This window comes from Aspergillus stella-maris (genome assembly GCF_047715825.1).
Source record: "Aspergillus stella-maris strain CBS 113639 unplaced genomic scaffold BDV14scaffold_54, whole genome shotgun sequence".
NCBI lineage: Eukaryota > Fungi > Ascomycota > Eurotiomycetes > Eurotiales > Aspergillaceae > Aspergillus > Aspergillus stella-maris.
Window position 1 is genome coordinate 53262 of NW_027396848.1, and position 21805 is coordinate 75066.

The 21805-nt window shown below is 51.2% G+C and overlaps 6 protein-coding genes across 6 annotated transcripts; 1 reads left to right on the forward strand and 5 right to left on the reverse strand.

Moving 5' to 3' along the window:
- Positions 1-19: 19 nt before the first annotated feature.
- Positions 20-6358, reverse strand: BDV14DRAFT_178851 (acyl transferase domain-containing protein). Its single transcript, XM_073769644.1, has 4 exons — positions 1281-6358; positions 749-1237; positions 586-701; positions 20-540 (listed from the first exon to the last, which is right to left on the reverse strand). The coding sequence occupies exons 1-4, from the start codon at positions 6013-6015 to the stop codon at positions 118-120; spliced, it is 5763 nt and encodes a 1920-aa protein (XP_073625148.1). The 5' UTR covers positions 6016-6358; the 3' UTR covers positions 20-117.
- Positions 6359-6888: 530 nt separating this feature from the next.
- Positions 6889-12865, forward strand: BDV14DRAFT_110277 (3-oxoacyl-synthase). The gene is made up of 5 exons (XM_073765662.1): positions 6889-7179; positions 7225-7251; positions 7299-7735; positions 7782-12493; positions 12583-12865. The coding sequence occupies exons 1-5, from the start codon at positions 7082-7084 to the stop codon at positions 12709-12711; spliced, it is 5403 nt and encodes a 1800-aa protein (XP_073625149.1). The 5' UTR covers positions 6889-7081; the 3' UTR covers positions 12712-12865.
- On the reverse strand, positions 12742-14554 carry BDV14DRAFT_178857 (SRR1 family protein). Its single transcript, XM_073769645.1, has 3 exons — positions 14051-14554; positions 13071-13949; positions 12742-12973 (listed from the first exon to the last, which is right to left on the reverse strand). The coding sequence occupies exons 1-3, from the start codon at positions 14521-14523 to the stop codon at positions 12856-12858; spliced, it is 1470 nt and encodes a 489-aa protein (XP_073625150.1). The 5' UTR covers positions 14524-14554; the 3' UTR covers positions 12742-12855.
- Positions 14555-15455: 901 nt separating this feature from the next.
- BDV14DRAFT_178858 (homocysteine S-methyltransferase family protein) lies at positions 15456-17291 on the reverse strand. Its single transcript, XM_073769646.1, has one exon. The coding sequence runs from the start codon at positions 17200-17202 to the stop codon at positions 16048-16050; it is 1155 nt and encodes a 384-aa protein (XP_073625151.1). The 5' UTR covers positions 17203-17291; the 3' UTR covers positions 15456-16047.
- A 771-nt stretch (positions 17292-18062) lies between these two features.
- On the reverse strand, positions 18063-19313 carry BDV14DRAFT_210702 (A4/G1 family peptidase). The gene has a single exon (XM_073775951.1). The coding sequence runs from the start codon at positions 19295-19297 to the stop codon at positions 18470-18472; it is 828 nt and encodes a 275-aa protein (XP_073625152.1). The 5' UTR covers positions 19298-19313; the 3' UTR covers positions 18063-18469.
- Positions 19314-20483: 1170 nt separating this feature from the next.
- On the reverse strand, positions 20484-21167 carry BDV14DRAFT_203006 (uncharacterized protein; the record flags this gene model as incomplete). The annotated part of the gene is made up of 2 exons (XM_073774185.1): positions 20484-20975; positions 21027-21167. The coding sequence occupies 2 exons, from the start codon at positions 21165-21167 to the stop codon at positions 20484-20486; spliced, it is 633 nt and encodes a 210-aa protein (XP_073625153.1).
- Between the last annotated feature and the right edge of the window lie 638 nt (positions 21168-21805).

A 21805-nucleotide genomic window follows, 5' to 3' on the forward strand; every position in this document is an offset into this window, starting at 1 on the left:
GGTAGACACAGTCTTACGAGCTCAACTTCTATTGACATTTTGCATCTATTACTACTTAGGAAAGCTGGGGAAACATGAATCAAAGACATAAGAAATAGGAGAACACTTGAGAAACCACTAAGAATCATACTCATCCAAAATTTCCCTCAGCACCGGGCTCTGCGTCAATTCAAACGCCTCCTGGATATACTCTCTATCCAGCGAGAACGGCCTCGCCATCAAATTAGGAATATACCTGCCCACCAACTGCTCCACATCGACATTATCAACCAGAAACCCAGGCCGCAATAGACACTGCCGGAACCGATCAACCGTGTTACGGAGATGGCTGGAGTGGAACGGGACGTCGATGCCTTCTAGCGGGACTGTAGCCTTGCCGCGCTGCAGCTGAATCGGTCGGGGCAGAGTCTTTGCTTCTTCTAAAAGGGATTGGATTTCCGGCTGGAGGAAGGTGCTTAGGTCGGATTCGGACGGCAGAGGCTTATCGGGAGACGATGCGATATGATCAATCAATTTGCCTAGAACGTATAGATTCGCTGCCTACTCTCTGTTAGCTGTATTCGTCTCGCTGCATCCTAGACTTACAGTTCCCGAGCAAACGTATTGCTCTCCTTCGATGTTGAAATTGACAATCTCCAGTAGCTCGCCGCTTTGAGTCGCGGTAAGGTCGACGAGGCAACCCAGCATGGATTGAGTGAAGGCTGCCTGAATTAGCTTTGCCAATATGCGGGCTGACTGACAGGCTTACACGTTCCCACTCGTTTAGGGTTCATCGCCACCATGCCGTATGTCGTCGCTCCATGATCGTCGCGGCTGACGGACGCCTGCATGACCGATCCGCGGTAGAACGCTAGCTCAACCAAAGCCCCAGTAGGTATAGAACGAGACAGCGCGGATAGAGCTCCGAATTCTCCCAGTGAGTGACCTGCATATACTGCTTCCTGTGACACGTATCCCTTGGCGCGTAGTTCGGCAAACGCGGCGGCCTCGAATAACAGAATGGCTGGCTGAGCGAATTGGGTCGAGTAAAGCAGTCCCTTTGGGTGAGTAAAGGTGTAGGATGTGGACGTCGCGGTGAGCCCAGCAAAGACTGGTTTTTGGGTCCGCCTACCATTGGGATGGACGACTTCGGTGGTCATGTCAAGATACCTTTGTCGAATTTTGCGTCCATTTCGGCCTCCAAAATGTACCGTAAGGGTCTTTGGATTGTTTTGCACAATGTTCAGAACGGACCACCCTATTAAGTCAGATTTGCGATGAGAGATGGCAAGAAGGCGTACCGTAAGCAACGAATAGTTGTTGGTCAATCTGATCCCAAACATCCTTTGCAACCGTGCTACTTTCATACAAATCCATGCCCATTCCTTTGCTCTGACTTCCTTGTCCCGTGAAAAGATACGCCGTTCTTGGCTGGTCCACCTCGGCGTCAGCCTCAAGCACGAGTTCATCGGTGTCCTTGCGTCTCGCTGTGATCGTAAAGCACATGCGCCCGTCACTCATGCTTGTGTGTTTGAGTTCTATGACTAGTCTTTCATTAGGCATGACCATATCAATGAACCGGGCGTCAAATCCACGGAGACGTTCGCGATCTCCCTCAAGCACTAGATGCTCGAGTACTTTCTCCGCAATGGCCGAGGTGCACATTCCATGGCACAGTGTCCCAGGTAGCCCAGCCAACTGTGCAAATACCGGTGAAGTATGGATCGGATTGAAGTCCCTTGATAATTGCGCATACGGTTCATTGTCCGCAGGCATCTGAATATCCATAGTACATTTTCCGGCCCAGCCTGGATTGATCAAATCAGAGCGACAGCCTGCCAGTTTTCCCCTGCGTTCTAGAAAGTCCAGTACGGGGTTCTTCGTACAGGTGTCACTGAAACTGACTGTGCCGATTTCCTTCGGCTCAGTACCCTTCTGATGGGTCATAACCGTTCCCGTTACCTGCAACTTTGTTCGTCCGTCGTGCTGATATCTGGTCACAGTCTCAAGAGAGAACATGAGAGTCCTTCCCACAAGCGGCAAGGAATGGTCGCTCGCGTGGAACCAGTCCCTGCTTTCAAGCAACGATTGTTCAAGTTCGGTCGCAACATGAAAGAGCCAAGTTTTCTCCTTTTCCTTGCGAAATCCTGACCCAGGCTTCAATGTATTTGACTCACGAAAGAGAAACGTCGATGTCACTGTCATGACAGGGGTACCATCTCGCAGGACCTTGGCTTCCATTATAACCACTATTCCGGTGTCATCTTCGTAGATTGATTGGATTCTGGACTCGCTGCTCACTTTGTCCCCAAGACATAGAGGACTTGAGTTAGGAAGGTACGCGAATCTGTTCGAGTGGTGAACCAAGTGAAGGAGATCGCCACCCAGTTGCGGTATCGTAAGTGGTCGTGATATAACGTCCCAAGCGACTATTATTCCAACATGAATCGGCAATACTTTCGTCCTTGAAGTAATTTGGCGATGATCGGTAAAAGCAGAGCCTATTACTGTATTGTGTTCTTCCAACAGATCCTGAGTCAGAGTGATTTTTGGTCCACAGAACGTACTGTCGACTGTCTCTTTGCGGTCCATCTCGCGCCCAACCCAAAGTTGGCGGTAAAAAGACGTGATATGCGAATTCCGTCCTTCCATCTTCTCACTGAGACTGAGCCCTGGATGACACTGGTAGAACAACTGCAACGGTGCCGACCGTTTCGTTGGAATTGCATAGATGGTAATATTGACTCCATCATAGCAACTTACTTTGACAGTTGAGGACATCCGAGATGTATCACGGTTGGTCACCAATAGCTCCGACAATCCTGGATCATAATGTATGATAGTCGGTGTAGTCTCAAGTAGACAGCGAAATGGATTTCTCCGGCGCACCTTGTTCTGATATAGGTACTCCGTCTCTAAAAGCACTTTTACCCATGCAGGGTAAGCTCTGTCCGGTGCGATATCCACGCCACCTGATGAGAAAGAATTATCATCTGTGAGTTCCGAAAGCGAAGTGATAGAGGTGCTCGAGGTCTCCTCGCTGAATTCCCTCCCGCTGGAAGAGATAGGAGACCAGGAAGCGGGCGTTCCAAGGTCGATCTCCAAGTTTTGTACTATATCTTCCTCTACCGTGCGCCTCCTTCGCAATTGGCTAGCAATACCAGAAGTGATAGTATCCAATATACATCGGGCTGGCTCATTCTCAAGTTTCGAATACTGCGCTGCGACGGGGCCGTGTAAGATACACACTCTTTCTGCGTCTTGTCCCACTACTGCATCTATATCCTCGGCCTGCCACAATGAGTCTTTCTTGAAGTAGAACTCAAAGTCTTCGTTGAGGGCTGGGATGAAGTTGACCGGCTTTCGCCCGTGCCGCTTACATTGCATCAAAAAGAACGCGATGTCCTCGGGATTCAAGAGATCATTCTTGGCGGTTGGACAGGCATTCGCAAATGATGCGAGGAAGGTGTCTGCAGAGCCTTCCAGAAGGTTCTTCGTCAATAACTGCGCGTATTGTTTGACGGGGTGCAGTCGCTCCAGCCAGCGATGGGCTATTGCCATTGCGAAATCAGCGTACGACGCGTCAATCCAACGCTTGAACCCGATGCACATTAGTTCAATCAATCGCCAAAGAACGCCAAAGTATGTCATCCTTTCGAGGTCAACAGCTCGACCATCAAAGTCGCATCCAAACCAGGGCTTCGCATAATCGGCGTTGAGCCTTCGAATAATCGAACAGCGATGGAGAGCCAGGTATGCCAAACGATCCTGTTGTGGAAGACTGAAGACATTCTTGTCCATTTCAGCCCAAAGCAGAACTCCGCGGGTCGCAATTTTATGTATGGGCTCGCCCATCTCGGAAGTTACGGTGATCACACCCCCTGCGGGTTCGGTGTAAGTTCTTTCCCATTCGGCGTCAAGAACACCTGGGGTAGCGGTGATGACTCTGCGGACCTCTGGCGACGTATGCGCTTCCTTCGCCACCATCATGCGGCTACCTAGCAAAATGCCATCAAATGGCATTGCAGGGTGTCCTAGCTCAGTAGACCAAGATCCGTTAAGATAAGGGTAAGCGCTATTACTATCGCCAAGGCCGCTCCCGGCAACGAGGTATATGTTGGGCTGCTGGCGGAGGGTTCCATACATCGCGATAATGGGAGCGTGAAAGTCTTCGAATGAGTGGTGTCCTCCGCCTCGTCCGCCAGTCCACTGAAGGATAACGGGAAAGGTCGAGTGTTTCTTTGCAATCTGGATTACCCGTCGTATTGCGGACGTCGAACCGGGCTTGAAGCTGATGTGTCGCAGTCCTAGGGTTTGAATATACTCGCTCGCAATATCAATTGAAGGAACGCCAGCTCCGATGGTGAGACCGTCTATTGGAACTCCACTCTTCGCGAGACGACGCAGCAAGGCGATTTGCCACGAGATGGATCGGGGATTTGCATATATAAGGTTACACGTAATACCCCGACCATGGGGGATATCACGTACCAGGTCGTGTATGGCCGCTTCCATAGCGGAGGCGCTATGGTAGCCTCCTCCCGCAAGTTCTGCGTGGTATCCAGCGTTCATTATGGCCGCGACAAAGTCCGGATGTACCGTAGTAGGAGTCATGCCAGCAACCATAATCGGTGGAGCACCTAGTATACGATTCAGTCGTGTCTCGAGATTAATCTTTCCTCCGGCCTTAAGACGGGGCTGGAACTGCTCATCCCAGCTTCGCAATCCCAACGAGGTGTTCAGGAGCTTTGGGGCGAGAAGATCCTGAAGAGTGCCCATTTCGAGGTCCCTTGAATCGATGTCGCTTGCCTGAAGGATTCGAACACCGCAGCCATCTTTGACTCGCTTTGTTAATTGTGAAAGACCGCCCTTGTCGAAAGCAAGAACGTGAGAAGCAGGGTAGCCTGCCAGCGCGGTTGGCCAGTCGCAGCGTTCGGAACAAATGGCATCAATGGCAATGAATACCGGATTTCGGTCTTGGCATCGTATATCAAGACCACTCAGAGTATGAAAGACAGGAAGTTTCAGGCGATGTGAGCACAGGGGGCGATCAGCGAAACGCGCCTTGACGCGCTCCGCAGCTTGAACAAGGTAGGGTGTGTGGAATGGGGTGCTGACAGGAAGAAAGCTGACTTGGATACATGGTTTTCGATTACCGGAAGGAACCCGACTTTGGTCATTGTCGGTTGTTGAAATCGTGGTCAGATGACTCTCCAGACGAAGTAAACTTGCAACTGGCCCGGCTATGACAAACTGGTCGTATGCATTCACCAATGCCAAGAAGATATGTTCATTCTGGGGAGAACCGAGGTTGAAACGGTCCAGAGTTGTCACGATCTCATCTTTTTGAAGCCCGCGTACACTCAGCATGTAGGATGGAGTGTCAGAATCGTTCTGTCGAGCATAGCTTGACACGGGAAGCATACCCCAGGGTGCAGAGCGGTGGCATTCCCACCCCAGGTAGAAAAGAAGTTCCACAATTTGCTGAGCGACATGATAGAAAGCATCCCATGATTCCGAGGCAGAAACAGCAATGGATGCCAACAGGCCTTGGGAGTGACCCGTAGCGGCGTGCAGCATAGATCTCATTTCGCCTGGACTGCATCCTGCAAGCTGACATGTAACACAATAACGAGCAAGGCTGAGTGCACCAATGATTGGTACACTCACGGGTGCAGAAGCGACAAATTCCTGGTCCGGTACTGAAGCAGTGCCTGTAATCCAAGCTTCGATATCGAGCTGGTCTCCCTTAAAGTATGCACGAAATTCTTCGCGGGCTGAGAGATCAAAAAGGCAGGGCCCAATGACTCCAACTAAGCGGCGCAACATTGGCTTGTATGAACCGTAGAGTTCCTTGAACTCTCGAACGCAGGTCCGACTTGATTCTCCCTGGCCTCCGAAGACCGCCATAACTTGGAAATCATTTGTTTTGGCATGGCGAAAGAAAGCACTCAGAGGTTTAGTAGCCCTGGTGATGTTGCTGGCTTCAGCCAACTGATAGTATGTTCTCAACCATTTTTGCCGCTCGTCCGTCATTGGCGTCAGGTTTGCTATCAAGGTATGTATTTCGGCATCTTCTCGGATGAACTCTGAGTCAAACGCTCGCAGAACGGTTGACAATACATTCGGCGATGTATGCTGTACCAGTAAGAAGTCCAAGAATTCCAGCGCTAGCAGTAGGGGGCAGTGAGTATCAGGCTGTTTCGAATATGAGGTGAGGAAGGTGTTTCGGTGTGATTCAACCACAGCAAAATGGGACTCCGGCAGCAAAAGCCTGAATTTGGTGTGCTCGGTTGTGAAGGAAAGAGATATTCTTGAGGCGTGTGAGGAGGATGTTGACAATAAAGACGAGGGAGTAGAAGAAGGAGAAGGAGAAGGCGAGACTGGCAACCGGACCGTTGAAGGCCCGAAGTCACGGGAATCCATCGCTTCCCCATCCAGAGCCATGTTGAAGGCTCTCTCTTCTTTCGCTTCCTCTCTCTCTTTCTGGCTACTATCACCCACTCTCATTCTGTACGAAATGATCGCAGCGACAGAAAGCGAGGCCAACCACCGAAGATCCAGTTTCGGGGTCAAATTGCCACTCAACGGTTAGTACTACTCTCTCGGCCCAACGTGGGCGTCTCGTGCAAGATCTTTCTCTGAAGCTAGTGCTGTTCTTGCTGCATAGAACTAACGCAATTCTGGTGGTGCTAGGTTGATGTGACCATGCTCATCACCGGCGCCAATAGCAAGTCCTTCTGGGTTCCGATTCTCGCGTCTACTATGGCTAGAACTCAACCTGGCCAACTGTGATACCCTGGAAATCGAGGATCAGGAGTCATTTCGGAGTTTTGTCAGAGGGAGTCGGCACCGTGGTACATCTCCCCTATCACACTACTACGTATGATCGCAATCTAAGCCGCAAAAGAATGCATTCAGAACAGCAGTTCAACGGTCAGACACGATTAACGAGGAGTCCTTGGCGAAATAAACCGGTGGGAACGATGAGAGATCGGAAATGATGTATTTCCCGCCTTTGAGACTTCTCAGCCCAGCTTGCCTTTGCCTTGCCCCATCACCTTGATGTTCTGTGGCTAGATTTGGGGATTTGCACGTCCAAATGGCGCCTTCTCTCAAGGCCGAGGCAGTGCCTTTGAGAGCCAGAGATAAGACAACTGGTCAGGATGTCGCTCTGAAGTTATTTGTTGAGCTCCTCTCGTAGGTACATTCACTTGAGTCTGATTCCACACACTAACTTGCAAGATATCAATTGGCATCCCCAGTGCGGTGGTAAGTGTCCTTCTTGCCTTGGCTTCGGCATGAATTGACTTGGGCAGGGTCGAAACACAACAGCAGCTTTTTCGGGGCGAATCATGCATCAGAAGATTTGTTGAAATTGGTCCTAGGACTATTCTCTCCACCATGGCGAAAAAGTCTGCTGCCATTGAGGCAGGCGTCAGCCCTTCTAGAAAGTCAACAAAAACGGAGTTCCTTTCGTATTATGACAGTCAACCCCGGATCACGTACCAGTATCGATGCTCCCCCGCAGTCGAGCCTCCTAGTCCGCCCGTTATCTCTACGATTGAGCATTCAGCAGCCCCCGGGCCCACGAAACGGCCTACTTCTCCTATGACAAGCTTGACTTTGAGCGCCATTCCAAGCGCGGATGTTTCACTTCGAGCTCACCATATCATCTTGTCGATAGCTGCCCAGAAGCTTCGACGACAGTTTGACCGGGTTTCTATCGAAACAACAATTCGCGATCTATCCGGAGGTAAGTTATCGCATCCTCGCGCGTCATACAGTGTCTAACTTAGTAGGAAAATCTACACTCCAAAACGAGCTGATCGGTGACTTCGTTGCTGAGTTCGGTCGTGTACCCGACGGAGTAGAAGATAAAACTGTATCGTCCTTGGGCGAAACACTCCAATCAGACTTTAGCGGAGCCCCAGGGAAGACCATGTCGTTGCTCATTTCAAGGCTGGTCTCCAGTAAGATGCCGGCTGGATTCAACCATACTGCCATTCAAGAATATTTGGGCTCCCGTTGGGGTCTCAGAGGGTCTCACGCTGATATACCCCTCTGTCTCTCGGTTACAATGGAGCCAGCTCATCGTCTCACGAGTACCGAAGAAGCATGCAAGTTTTTTGATGGCGTGGTTGATAAGTATGCCATCTTCCAAGGGATCACATTCACATCATCCACTAGTGTTATCAAAAGCGTCAATCCCGAGTCCCCAATGGGCCCAGATGCATCTGGACTAGTTAGACTGAATGAACGGACCGTCCGGCTTCACGAAGCACAGTTTGGCTCACTGGCGAAGTATCTTGAGATTGATCTCCTTGCGTCGCGCGGACTAATTACGGACTTGAAATCAAATATATCTAGCCTGGAAAAACACCTGGAGTTAGTGACCGAAGAGTTTGATGAAGGATTCATGGGCGGTATCACCCCTATCTTCAATGTCAAGCAAGCTCGCAAATACGACTCTTGGTGGAATTGGTCCCGTGAAGACCTCATCCACCTATCAAACCAGATCTTTTACGATCCATCCCGTGCATGTCTTTCCGAGATGGAAAATCGGGTTCAGAATTTGCTGAATAGATGGGACCCGCGTTGCTGTGATATTGCTTCCGCTCAACTCGGCGGGCTATATCGGTATCACAATACATTTGCGGTCAATGTTCGAGCTATATTGGAAGAGCTCATAATCCTTGGTACTCAGTCACTCTCGCTTGATCCTCTTTTCGTCCATACCGCTGTACCGAGGAAACCCCAAACACGGATTCTGGCTTCAGGACATATGGATTACCGAGAAATCCCACGGCAAATCAAGCATTACCCTGAGGTTGTGGCAAATGGTTTGCCATCCGACAGAGGCGATGTTGCAGGCCCTTTTGTCCACATAAAAACTAGGCGCGAAATGGCTGATTGGAAGTATGACTCCCAGGCGACTAGTCTATTTCATGCGATGTTGGACGTTGGGGTCACGACTGGGCTTTCCTTCGCCGCTAAAGCTGTTCTGGTAACAGGTGCTGGGCCCAACTCAATCGCAGCCAGTGTGATCCAAGGACTGTTGAGCGGTGGTTCCCGGATCATTGTCACTACGAGTCGGTCGCTGTCACAAAGCGCCGCCTTCTATCAACGACTGTATCGCCAATATGGGGCGAAAGGGTCATCCTTGACTCTTTACCCCCTGAATCAAGCAAGCAAGCAAGACTGCAAGATGTTAGTGAGACATATATATGGGCCTGACTCTCCAACCGACGGTGATTTGGACTATATCATTCCTTTCGCCGCTATTCCCCAATCAGGAGAGCCGGATGCTTTGGGTGGCCAACAAGAGCTTGCTCTTCGAGCCATGCTTGTTAATCTTCTTCGACTCGTCGGGTTCGTACGCCAACAGAAGGAAAGTCTGCGTATTGTGAACCGGCCGACGATGATAGTTCTTCCAATGTCCTGTAACGAGGGTACATTTGGAGGGGACGGGCTATACTCGGAGTCGAAGATCGGATTAAGAACATTGTTCAATCGATTTTATTCCGAAAGCTGGTCGAGATATTTGACAATATGCGGAGCCGTCATCGGCTGGACGCGAGGTACAACTATAATGCAGTCGTCCAACAGTATTGCAGAAGAGGTGGAACAGCTAGGGGCTATCACTTTCACCCAGTCAGAAATGGCTTTCAACATCCTTGCGCTGATGACGCCTGCGCTGACAGCTCTTGCCGAGGATGCACCCATTTATGCTGATTTGACAGGCGGGCTTGGCTCCATGTGGGATGCCAAAAAGAAGATTTCAGCAGCCCGAAAACGCCTAGCCGATAAGCATCTGCTGCAAAGCGCTATAGCGGAAGAAAATGCTCGTCAACAGGCCGCTTTGAGCTGCGCGGTAGCTGCGAAAGCCGAGCCGGAGCTACTGCCAAAGGTTAGACGAGCGAGGTTGAAACCGACATTCCCGCCACTGTATGACTTACATGGCACTAATCCCAACATCGAAGGTATGGTTGACCTCACCCGAGTCCCGGTCGTGGTAGGATATTCCGAGTTGGGTCCTTGGGGCAATGCTCACACGCGATGGGAGATCGAACACAGCGGCGAATTTAGCCTAGAGGGCTATATTGAGATAGCTTGGATCATGGGCTTGATACAGCATGTCGACGGACAAGTCAAGGGCGAGCCTTATGTCGGCTGGGTCGACTCTGCGACACAGTCTCCAATCAAAGACGATGAAGTGCCTTTGAAGTTTCACAAGCAGATAATGGCTAACACCGGGTTGCGTCTCATCAAACCGACCGAAAAGAACAGTTATGACCCATCGCGGAAGGAGTTCCTCCATGAAGTTGCAGTGGAAGGAGACCTGGCCCCTTTCGAAACTTCCAAGTCGGTCGCTGAAGCGTTCAAGTTGCGGCACGGGGATTCTGTCACCCTGGAACCTGTTTCAGAGGATATTTACCGTGTCCATATCAAGAAAGGCGCAATACTGATGATCCCGAAGGCCGTTCCAACTGACCAAGTCGTCGCGGGACTCATACTGGAGGGTTGGGACCCTGCACGCTATGGTATTCCGGAGGAGATCATCCAGCAGGTCGATGTCACGACACTATATGCGCTCTGCTGTGTCTCGGAAGCCTTCCTATCGGCTGGCATCAAAGACCCCTATGAGGTGTATCAGCACATTCACGTGTCGGAGTTGGCGAACTGCCTAGGTTCGGGAGGTGGCCCAATGAAGGTCATTCAGAACATGTACCGCGACCGGTTTTTGGACCGTCAAATCAGAGGCGACATTATACTGGAGCATTTTGTCAATACAATGGGCGCCTGGGTCAACATGTTACTCCTATCAGCTACTGGTCCTCTGAAGACACCAGTAGGCGCGTGTGCGACCGCAATTGAATCCCTTGATATTGGCTGTGACGCCATACAAACCGGCAAATGTAAGGTTGCGGTTGTCGGTGGCTGCGATGACTATAGTGAGGAGTTGGCGTTTGAATTTGCCAATATCAAAGCAACCGCTAACGGCGCTGAAGAATTGTTGAAGGGAAGAACCCCGGCCGACATATCTCGCCCTACCGCTAGTTCCAGGAGCGGCTTCGCCGAGTCTGCAGGTTGTGGCGTGCAAGTCCTAATGAGCGCGTCCCTTGCTATAGAGATGGGTCTTCCTATCTACGGCGTCGTCGCATACACTCATATGGCAAGTGACCAGGTTGGCCGCTCCATTCCAGCTCCAGGAAAGGGCATTCTCACAGCAGCCCGCGAGACAAGCCAAGCTAAATGCTCACCTCTGTTGGACCTTGAATACCGACGGGCCGCTTTTGACAATGATGTTTCAGCAATCAGCAACCGACGATGCTGTTCCAAGCCTTCCGTGGCTGGAGCAAAATCAGGATTTGCCTACAGTAGCGCCGTCAGACAACGGATTCGCGATGCTCAGTACCGATGGGGTAACAATATCCGTCTATCAGACCCATCAATCTCTCCTATTCGAGCAAATCTAGCTACCTGGGGCCTAACCATTGATGACATAAAAGTCGTCTCAATGCACGGAACATCGACAAAGGCCAACGAAGTCAACGAAGGAGACGTCATCAACACTCAAATGGAGCACCTCGGTCGACGAAAGGGAAACCCGCTCCTCTCAGTTTGTCAGAAGTCACTAACAGGACATCCAAAAGCAGGTGCAGGTGCCTGGCAACTCAACGGCTGCCTCCAAATGATGCAAGACAGGATAATCCCCGGAAATCGCAACGCAGACAACATTGACAGCCAACTTCGCGCATTCGAGCATCTCGTCTACCCCATGGAATCTATGAAGGTACCGGAGGTGAAAGCCACTCTTCTAACATCATTTGGTTTTGGCCAGAAAGGCGCAATAAATATCATGGTCGCGCCACAATACCTGTTTGCCTCGATGCCACCCGCTGAATACGACGATTACCGCGCCAGAACCACGAAGCGTCAACGAATCGCAACCCAGGAATATGCGTCTCGAATCATGAAGAATAACCTCGTTCAGATCAAGACAAAGCCACCCTGGAACGACCCAGATGCCATGCGCGACTTCTTCCTAGATCCCACAAGCCGCGTCGTGGATGGACAGATCTCAAACGCGCCTGAAGCACCATACATACCCGACGCCAAATCCGCCCATGATCAACAGGACTCAATCTCAGAAACAGTCCAATCCATGCTCGAAAGCATAAACCGCTCGCGCTCCCGAACAGTATCCCGCTCACGCGCCCCATCCCTCACGACCCCAAAAAGCCGAGGCAGAGGCAAAGGCACCACCATCGGCGTCGACATCGAGGATATATCCGCTATGAACATCGACAATGAGACCTTTTTAGCGCGGAATTTCACCGTGTCCGAGCGCGAGTATTGTCTTTCCGCGCCGGACCCAAGGGCTTCGTTTGCGGGACGGTGGAGTGCCAAGGAGGCTGTCTTTAAGAGTTTGAGGGTCGAGTCGAAGGGTGCTGGGGCGGGGATTGGTGAGATTGAGATTGTAGATGGCGAGGGTGGGCCGAAGGTTGTGGTATGTTTACCTATCCCTCTTTTCCCCGTTTCCTTTTTTTTTTTTTTTCCTTTTGATGGATGTTTTTGGCTAACGGGTGATTGAATCAGCTCCACGGCCACGCAAAGGAAGTAGCGGCTCAGAATGGAATCATTGATATCGAGGTTACGATCAGCCATTGCGATGAGAAGGCTATTGCGGTTGCGCTCGCGAGTAGGAAGAGTCAAAGCACTGATTAGATTATCGTAATTACCTATCATAACATCAAATCATCATATCTACCTACTAGAATTCATTGAATCTTGAGTCAACGCCAGCCTCCCAGTCCGTACACCAGGGAAAATCACTTATAATAATTCCTCCATAGCTGCCGCATACGTTTATCATCTGACGTAGATGGTCAAATCCCCGAAGTACTCATCCGAGTCCTTCAACGGCACGGTAGTATAGTGCGATACCATATCGCGGACTCGCTGCGAATCGGGATCCGTAGTGAACGGTCTGCCAAAAGCACCTGTACATTAGCACGGGGCTCAACAATCACAATCATGAAATTAGAGGGCAGGGAGAAGAGGAATAAGGAATTAGGACAACATACACAACCCAATACTCCTCCCCGTCCCGCACCTTCTTCTCCCACTGCGCCTCTTTCTCCTCCAAACTAACCGTGTTCCAAACCATGACGCCCGGCCATGCAACATCCGTGATGATCTGCTTCACGGGGACATTGGGACTAACGCTGAAGACGAGCGTTTCGTCGTCGATCTCAAGGAAACCTTTTGGGTCGTCGAGGGCTTCGATTCCCAGGGTGCGGAGGAGGGATGTGTCAACTTCCGTGTAGGCTGGGTCTTGGGCGTAGCACTTTATGCCGCTGATGTCAGTTTCGGCGCCGGCGCCTTTGTCCATAGTGTCAGGGGTCATCCTTGTTGTGGTGCTGCTGTTGTTTATGCTCGTGCTGGGACTATTGGGTGTATCCCTGTCGGTATTGATGTCACGGTGCCTGTTTGGGTATCCATTTGTATGTCTTGTTCCGTTCAGGTTGGCGTGGACTGCCCCGTTACCTGTACTGAGAACCCTCGCCATTGTTTGAACAGCCGCATGCTGTGCATGCGCTCTCATCGAATGGAATTCGTCGGCCAGACAACTCAGACTTCCCAGACCAAACCCCACAATTTTGCGCACAGGCTTCGTCAACTTTCCGCTCCTCTTTAATTTCTCGAGACTCCGCACGAGCGTCTGGCACGTCTCGCTGTCTTCCCATGCTGATTGGCTCTCGGCGAATTTGGCTTGGACCTCGTCGAATGAAGACTCCGGATGATAATCGGTACAGGACGTATAGCAGATTGACACTGGGCTGTTATCGCGCAGACTGATCTCCGGGAAAGATGGGTGAACACAGGTCAAGTCCTGGATGCAGCTGTAGCCTATTCGGTATGTTGTTCTGGTGCGGTAGGACCGGCGGGGGTTTCCCGGAGGTCTATAGTTAGGTTAATATACTCTCTTACACATACCTCCACGGACGATGAGTTCTGCTCTCGTATTTTCGCATCCAAAAAAAAAGGAAGGGAGGGCACTAACGCAAAATCCTTGCACCAACCCGGAATTTCCAAGCTATAATTGTGGTTCACCCCGTCCAGATCTTCGATAGTCACGTCTTTATTCCCGCTATCGATCTGACGGTCTAGGTCTTCAATAAGCTTGCGCGGGAAGAGGGGCTTCCCTGCGTTGTAGAGGGACCACAGGTGTTCAAGCTTGCTTTGAATTCTAGCAAGCATCTCGTCTTCGTCGTCGCGGTCTTGGTCCTCGTCATCGTGATCGTGATCGTGAAGGTAGGGATGGTCCTCGGAGGACGTGGAGGTAGGGGTTGGCAGGCCCATGCTCCCGCTATTTGTCCCTGTGGCCTTGGTGATGTCTAGATGGATGTCTCGTGGTGAAGCAAGACCTGGGTCTGCGTCTGCTGGAGGGGATGGGGGCAGCTTGGGGAGGGAAAGTGGGCGTCGGAGAGTTGGGGGCCTTTGTAGTGGAGCGCAGTCCACTGTTACGGGAGTCATGGCTATCAGAGGTGCCAGCAGGAGGTCTGACAGCAAATGTCTGACATTAAATGTGATCTATCGGCGTATATAAACGCAACGTCTCAGGCTGGACGGTCATCCCACTCCCTGCGCACCTGCCATTCTTCGACTAAAATAGTCGCAAGCTTAGGAAAGCAAACGATAAAGTTGCGCTGGCAGGTTAGCATCCCGGCTCTCGTAGGTTTTTTGCTTTTTTGATCCTCTTGTTTGTCAAAATCCAAGGCAACGACAGTGCTTGTCTGGCCTCACCGCTTGACCAGACAGCTAGTTTGAGCTGCGCATTGCGCTCATCAATTCCAAGGCGCGACGGCGCTATAAAATACGATCCAGACGGCTGGGAATACCAGTCTCCAATGATTGGCTTGCTCGCCAATAATCATACGGATTAAATAATTGAATAGGGAAATGACCGTGCGCGCAGGCCGCTCTGTTCCGTCCCGTTTGGCGAGCCCTGACAGTTGGGTTCCTACTCTGGGGCCGGGGGTAGCTGGAGCCAACGCAGGAGTGCCTCGGCTGGCTTGGCCTCATGCCATGTAGGCAATTTGACTCGCATATCGCGGAGAATCGGATGGTCAGAATAATCCTATTGTTTAATTGGGGACCAATTCCAAACGTGCATCGCCTCGTTCTGTTGGGCCGGCATGCGCGAGGAAAGTCTAGTTTGCTTAGTGGGAGCGCTAACAACGCGGGCGAGAATGGCTGGCTGAACTCTATGCTGGAGCTCTGGTCGGTGTGCTCCGTTTTCCTTTTGGGGTAGTCACGTCGTTGAGATAACCTTGACATGGTTCATGCCGTGGTTCTGGTTCATGGCATGGTTCATATGACCCCGGCTCGATCGATTGATCATCTGGATACTCCACTACACATGTGTGCGCCGCGCGGAAGGCACTGCGCCGCAGCAAGTCCGTGAGCCTGGGCCGAGTCAGTAGTCTATTCCAAGTACTCGATTCCTGCGGCTGAATCTTGGAAACTTGGAGTAGAGTGGATCGTCCTGGCAAGCGGAGTCCGGAGGATGGGTCCGGATGATAGTTGACTGCGCCGCTTTTAAGAACCGCGCAGTCGCTGATCGTTATCCCAGACCGCTACGACGGGTCGCCACGAGTTGGCAAGGTTTCGGTCAATTGGTAATTTAGTAGATGGCGGCGTCGCTGGTGGTGGGGATGATAAGATGATCAGCTCCTTAGACGCGCGTGGTAGGAGATTTGTTGTCTAGAACGACCATACTCCAGGACAATTTGACCAAATATGTTGAGCTTGCCAAATATGATGCTGGATAATTATCTCGATTCTGATTTGTTATAACCAGTCAACTTGTGCGAAGTAGCGATAGCCGCGATCCAGATTCCAAAATGCGAAAGTGATCGCCCACGGAGAGTTACCGGTAACCGGGGCCAGCCAGATATTGCCGAGCAGTTGATGCTAAATTATTGTTGCCTGGAAGAACATCCCATCACCAAAACCATTGCCGGCCTGGCATCAGCGAGAACACGTTGGTGGCCATCATCAAAGCTGCCTGGCATCGATTCTATGTCGCAGTGCCGCAATGTCAGCCGGCCCTGCGCGACAACATCCACCGATGATAATCCCTTCCCAGCTCCCCTCTGACTGACGCTGTATCACATCCCAGAAGCTTTCGTCCCATGGTCGTTGCACAGCCTCGCTTGCCCCTTGTACCCATGTTTTGATGGCAGGGGCGTACTTCTCCCCCTTTGTGCCGTCCGGATACAATACCAGCCACGGTTTGCCCGAGGCAGAAGCCCAGCTATCAACATATTTCCCGGTTTTTTCCAGCAGATGTAACTCATCGCGCATGATCTCGACGATCTTTGCAACGTGATCCATTCGCGTGCAATTCAGTCCGATCCCCCATGGCCTTGGTAGACCATAGTCTGTTTGTCCCATTGCTGCACCAATCCATCGTCTCACGTCTGTCTCATCGACCTCCTCTGCAGGGAAAACACCACAAAGCCACCAGGGTTTGTTTTGCTTGTCAGGTAGCACATCAGCCATAGCACCACGTACAGCACGCACTTCATCGGCCCTTCTCAGTGTTTCGAACGCAACATAGTCCACCTGATCCCATGGTCGGGTTTCCGATTCGCTGTCTTCGATGAAAATCCTCAATCGCGAGGCATGCCATTCCCGCAATGCATCCTCCCGATCCATTGCAGCAGGGTACAGCCCTGTGTATTCAGCGGCAACCGGAGTCATTGTCGCACCATAGGGGCCTAATGACAGCGCAAGGCGACACGGCAGTCGTGTCTGACTCTGACGTTCCCCCGCAGGAGAAATCACAGGGGAAATGACGCTCCGGGCGAGCGGAACGGCAGATCGCATGTATCGTTGTGCATCTTTGATCGTGTGACTCGCGTCTGTCCGTACGAAGCCTTCAATGCTGGTTTGGTAGGTCGCTGTGAGGAGGATGTCTGCACCGGCGTCGTGGAAGGCGCGGTGGGCGGATTGAAGGGTGGAGGGGGATGAGATGAGCAGGTGCGATGACCATAGAGGGGTTTCGGTGGTAAATGTCACATTTAATGGAGGAGCTTCAAGGGTTGTTCCCAGTCCGCCGTCCAGCAGAAGAATCTGCATGCTGTTCCAGTGGATTGTTGACTGTTGATGCTCTTGACTGAGTCTGAACGTGGATCTTTGTCCCGCCATGTCTTATCGATAAGGGCCTGGTATCGATAAGGGCGTTGTCATAGATAATAGTCTTATCGATACCGACATGACTTGCTCTTCTTCTCTCCAATCAACTACATCAATCCAGCCAGTTGTTGGTTTCTTCCTCGCAAGCGTGAGACTTCTCTTTGGACTGCCTGATGCCTTGGTCCAAAGGTCCCATTGGTGGTCACGTCTCAGGCAGCCATCCCTGTACCTGCACTGATCCTCTTGCCTTCTTCCTTCTCGATCCTTCGACTGTTTCCTCCTTTCATCACTCGCAGCTTCAATTATTCCTTGCATGAGGATCGCCCTCTGACAGGCGCCAGCATCGTTTCAGGGACTAGGTAATGCCATTGGGCCGCTCTCCTGCCTTGCTGGTTGGACATCGCTGCTAATACTGCCTTCCTCCGCATCAGAGCCCGCCACGTATTTAACCAAATCCTCCTCTTCTCCAGTTCGATAGCTCGCAGTTTGCTGCCGCTCCCAAGAATTACAAACATTCAAGACTATGAGGCCCACAGACGGAGGATTCAAACGTTCCGTCCCGTCCTGCAAGGTGTTGCAAATCCCGTTAGCTCGCGTCTGCGTCAATTTCATCGAGCACGAAGATACAGCTTGTCAGTTGACAAATATATCGTAGACAATCAATAGTCGGGCACGAAGGCAGCTGCCAGCAGGCAATTCTGTTTCAGCCCGGTCCAGCCTCGCAGGATTTCAGGCAGGACAAAAGTCCCTCTGCGCGGCTCGCATCTCGGCGCAGCCACCTGCATCCCCGACAGCGACTTGTGCGTAGGCTATTTTGCTTACTCGCCTTGCGCGTGATGGGCTGTTCTATTGGTCTCTTGGCGTTCCTGAGACTTAGTGACGTGTGCTCTGAAAATATATTCAGATCGCTTTGCAGGCTTCTAAGCGATGTCTCTTGTTTAGGCATGGCCTTCTCAAGGGCTCGGGATTTGGTTCGGGATCCTGGACCCTAGCTCCAAAAGCCCATCATGACCTCTTTATAGTTGCCAAGTCAATGTTTCGGACGCGTCCAGGCATCGCGCCTAGGTGATAGGAATCAAACGGAACATGACTTGCATCACCGAACGCCAATGGAGTTTGGCCGTACTGTCCTAGATCGAATTTTCGTCGGCGGCTTAGGAAACATTATCCGTTGACTTGTGTCACAGTTTTACAAAAATTGCTCTTGAAGCTCATTTGCAAACATCCACGAGATAACGCCAACGCCAACCAAAGATGAGTTTATATAACAACCACCGTATTACAATGTACACTTAACATCAAGCGTCTTATCTCCCTGGACAGTCACGTCTGTCAACACTCTCTCCCCCTGCTTCAACTCAATAATTGTCGCTCCGTTCAGTCCCAACACTTCTCCACCGCTAGTGCGCGCCTCGCATCCGGTAAACACGACTTCCCCAAAATCCGCCAGGGCCACAATCGAATCACCCGACTGAAAGTCTTCAACAATCCAATCCGCATTTACTCCTGCTAGAGTCGCAGTCGGCTTTGGCGCACTTAGTGCTTGCGTTGCCGTTTGCCCAGAGCTCAGGTTTTCGATTATTGCAACACCTTGGCTAGGAGAGGAGGCCTCCACCTTTGCAACAATCACGTCGCCAGTTTTGATGGCGATGTTGAAGTCATATGCGTAATCTGGGAACCACTCAAACCATGCGTCGTTGCTGACGACCCCGTTCTCGATGTAAAAGTCCACCCCCGTTTGCAGGATAGCGCCGCTATATGTGTCTCCGTCTATGCCTACCCATGCGGACCCAGCCTGCATGCCGCTGCTTCCTGGTGCAGCTGTGGGGTGCGGTACAGTGAAAGTTGCGCTCACGGCTGTGTACGGTCCGCTCGCGGGAGCGTTTTCTTGAGCGGCACCAGCCCAGTTGTTGCTGTAGGCTATGGCGGCAGTGTCGGCCGTCCGAAAGCCAGACTGAGTGCCTGTATGACCGCCTGGAATTGGAGCGAGGGGATGTGACTGGCGGTTCAGAGTTCGGGCGGCCATGCGGGAGGCGAGGTTCGAAGACTGGGGAAGTGAGAAGGCGGTGCCCAGTAGGGCCGTCAGCATGGCGAGCTCGAGCCTCATTATGACTAGAGTGGCTAAAGTTGGGCTTTCGACGGGGACGAGGGCTAGGACAGCGTCAGTCCTAAGAGTAACCCACAACAGTAGTGAGAGCAGGGAAGGCAAAAGAGAGAAGCGAAGGAAGGTGAGTATACAACCCTGCAGCTACATCTATCTGACTTAAAGTATAGCATCGTTCCTCTTACATTGTTCGGATGCGTAGATCAACGCGATTCCACGCTCTGCAAGGGGTGAATACGCGTGCTGTCTAGCGACTTTCGCGCGCCTGCCCAGTGCCCAGCACCCGCAACTGACAGATATGACGCACGTTATAAGTCCAGCCTTGCTAATTAATATGTTGGCCTATGCTGCCTTGTTCAGTATGCGGGGTTCAAGAGACTAGATCAGGTCTGGCTGACTGGTCGAGTATATGATCGTCCGCAAGGAATGTCACTTCCAAGCACCAGCCCTAACCACCAGGTTTGGATCTTGACATCGCGTCATCACGACGCAGTTTATTAGTCGTGCCATTCCCGCAGCCTCATGACTTCTAAATGGTCATTAATCAACTTCTAAGCTCAGCAAAAAGTCGGTATTATTGGGCGGGTATAGGGCGGACGGGTACAGGTTCACTGTCTTTCACCCCTTCCTTGAATCCAACAGCCTCCCACACGCTACAACACTCAAGACCCAAAAATACACCAACCGCTTGCGGTTCCAACCTCTTCTCTATGCCAAGGGGCTCAAAAAACAATCACAATCCAGATGCCATTTCTGTTTCGAGCTCGAGTCATTTGTCGATGCGGCTGGCCTCTGCGTGGCTGGTTGGAATGAAGGGGCCCCCGCCCAGCTGGGCAAGTCCGACGAACTCTCGAGTACTCCATACATTCCAGACTCCTGAGTAAGGCAATTATCCCTCATCAAGCAAGTTTCCTCTCAGTAACCCGACTCGATATCTACTACGTAGTTCATAGTACGAGTAGCTTGGCGGAAACGGTCTCTGGAGAAAGATTGAGCTCGTCCGAGCTCAATCTACAGTTGGATCGTCAACTTGAGGCACTGTGAGAGCTACATCATAATCGTGCTCTATTAAACAACCAATCCATTTCCGAGCCTAGAGAATCTCTAGAGGATCTCCCATCACCCAAGCTAGATCAACCCAGAATTCACTTCATCAAAGCCATGTATATCTTCTCTTTCCCTATAAATCCTACATAGGCAACCTCCTAACCTCCTCCACCCCCCAAAAGCGCCTCATATTCTCCGCCTTAAGAAACTCAACCTCCTCATCCAAATGACTCCAGAGAACTCTCTCGAATTCACCATTCTCCCCCTCTAACAACTCCCTTAGTTTCCCCCTATCCAACCCCTCACCCACTCTCCCCCCGTCGTCGTCTATCTCTTCATCAAGAAACTTCTCACATCCTCTCAAGTATGCTTTAATTCGTATTAACCCATCATGGATAAGCTCATGCTGGTCGATCAAAACCCCCGAATGTGAGAATTCATGCATGCGGGACGCAAGAGCAGGGAAAATGAACTTCTCTTCAATGGCGTGGTGATTCGATAGACCCTCTACAAAGGAAAGAGCCGTCATCAAGAGCTCTGTGTCGTCCATTTGACACTCTGAATCTGTGATTTGGGATGCGGGCGCAGAGCAAGCTGTCTGCAGCATCTTCCACGTCGAGCGGAATCCATTGTGCTGATTCAGTCAGCCAAACCCTAGTACCAATGAAGATGTGGAGGCGTGTACGATATGGCTCATTTTCTCCGCAAGACGGTTGTATATCGCGGAGTCAGAGGCGGAGAGGGGGTCCTGAGCTAGGGGTTCTAGTTCTGGGGCTGGGGGGTGGTATGCGCTTGTGTTCGCGTCGTGATTCTGTGCTTTGGCCATGGCTAGAGCGAATTGTTTCTCATAAATGGTGCAGTGGTCTACCTAGACTGCAGATTGCGGAGGCGGAGGGGTTTTAACTGAAGTAGGAAGTGGAAAAGAGCAAGAACCCCGGGATGACAATGCAAAGAAGATGGGGATGTGGGGTGGATTGAAAGATTCAATGACTGGGAACGCTTGTTGCATTTATTTTCAGATATTCAGATAAGTTTTGAGAAGTATAGGTGTGTAGGTATGTTAAAATTGCGGGGACAGAGATGTTGATAATCCTTGGTAAGCAGATCTGGCATTGATCTCTTTCGACGAACGCAGCGTATAGAGCTGCTCTTGCTCGGCCTCATCAGGATTAAAGAAAAACAAACACCAAGACATTACAGAAGGAGAAAGTAAAACTTGCTTCAGTCAATCGAATACATTCATGCATACAGCTATTTATGACTACAGTATGTTCCAGATCTTCAATGGATGTTTGCCATCTCAGCAGAGCTGCAGGACGAACATCTAGTACTCACTGGTCGGATAAATCCTCTTCATATCAGCACTTCTTCGGCACAACCACAGTCATGGAAAGACTGGATCGCAATTTGACATCCGTGCTAGCAACGCGAGTTGCAGTTGTTGCTAAGGGTTCCATTCGTGAG

Excerpts from the sequence above, each read along its gene's own strand:
- BDV14DRAFT_110277 (XM_073765662.1), top strand. The coding sequence starts at position 7,082 with ATGGCGCCTTCTCTCAAGGCCGAGGCAGTGCCTTTGAGAGCCAGAGAT. Across the intron at positions 7,180-7,224 it reads TTATTTGTTGAGCTCCTCTC|ATATCAATTGGCATCCCCAG; the intron begins GTAGGTACATTC and ends CTAACTTGCAAG. Across the intron at positions 12,494-12,582 it reads AGGGTGGGCCGAAGGTTGTG|CTCCACGGCCACGCAAAGGA; the intron begins GTATGTTTACCT and ends TGATTGAATCAG.
- BDV14DRAFT_178851 (XM_073769644.1), bottom strand. The coding sequence starts at position 6,015 with ATGACGGACGAGCGGCAAAAATGGTTGAGAACATACTATCAGTTGGCT. Across the intron at positions 1,238-1,280 it reads ACAACTATTCGTTGCTTACG|GGTGGTCCGTTCTGAACATT; the intron begins GTACGCCTTCTT and ends CTGACTTAATAG. Across the intron at positions 541-585 it reads AATACGTTTGCTCGGGAACT|GCAGCGAATCTATACGTTCT; the intron begins GTAAGTCTAGGA and ends AACAGAGAGTAG.
- BDV14DRAFT_178858 (XM_073769646.1), bottom strand. The coding sequence starts at position 17,202 with ATGGCGGGACAAAGATCCACGTTCAGACTCAGTCAAGAGCATCAACAG.
- BDV14DRAFT_178857 (XM_073769645.1), bottom strand. The coding sequence starts at position 14,523 with ATGACTCCCGTAACAGTGGACTGCGCTCCACTACAAAGGCCCCCAACT. Across the intron at positions 13,950-14,050 it reads GGTTGGTGCAAGGATTTTGC|ACCTCCGGGAAACCCCCGCC; the intron begins GTTAGTGCCCTC and ends ACCTAACTATAG. Across the intron at positions 12,974-13,070 it reads GGGGAGGAGTATTGGGTTGT|ACCGTTCACTACGGATCCCG; the intron begins GTATGTTGTCCT and ends TGCTTTTGGCAG.
- BDV14DRAFT_210702 (XM_073775951.1), bottom strand. The coding sequence starts at position 19,297 with ATGAGGCTCGAGCTCGCCATGCTGACGGCCCTACTGGGCACCGCCTTC.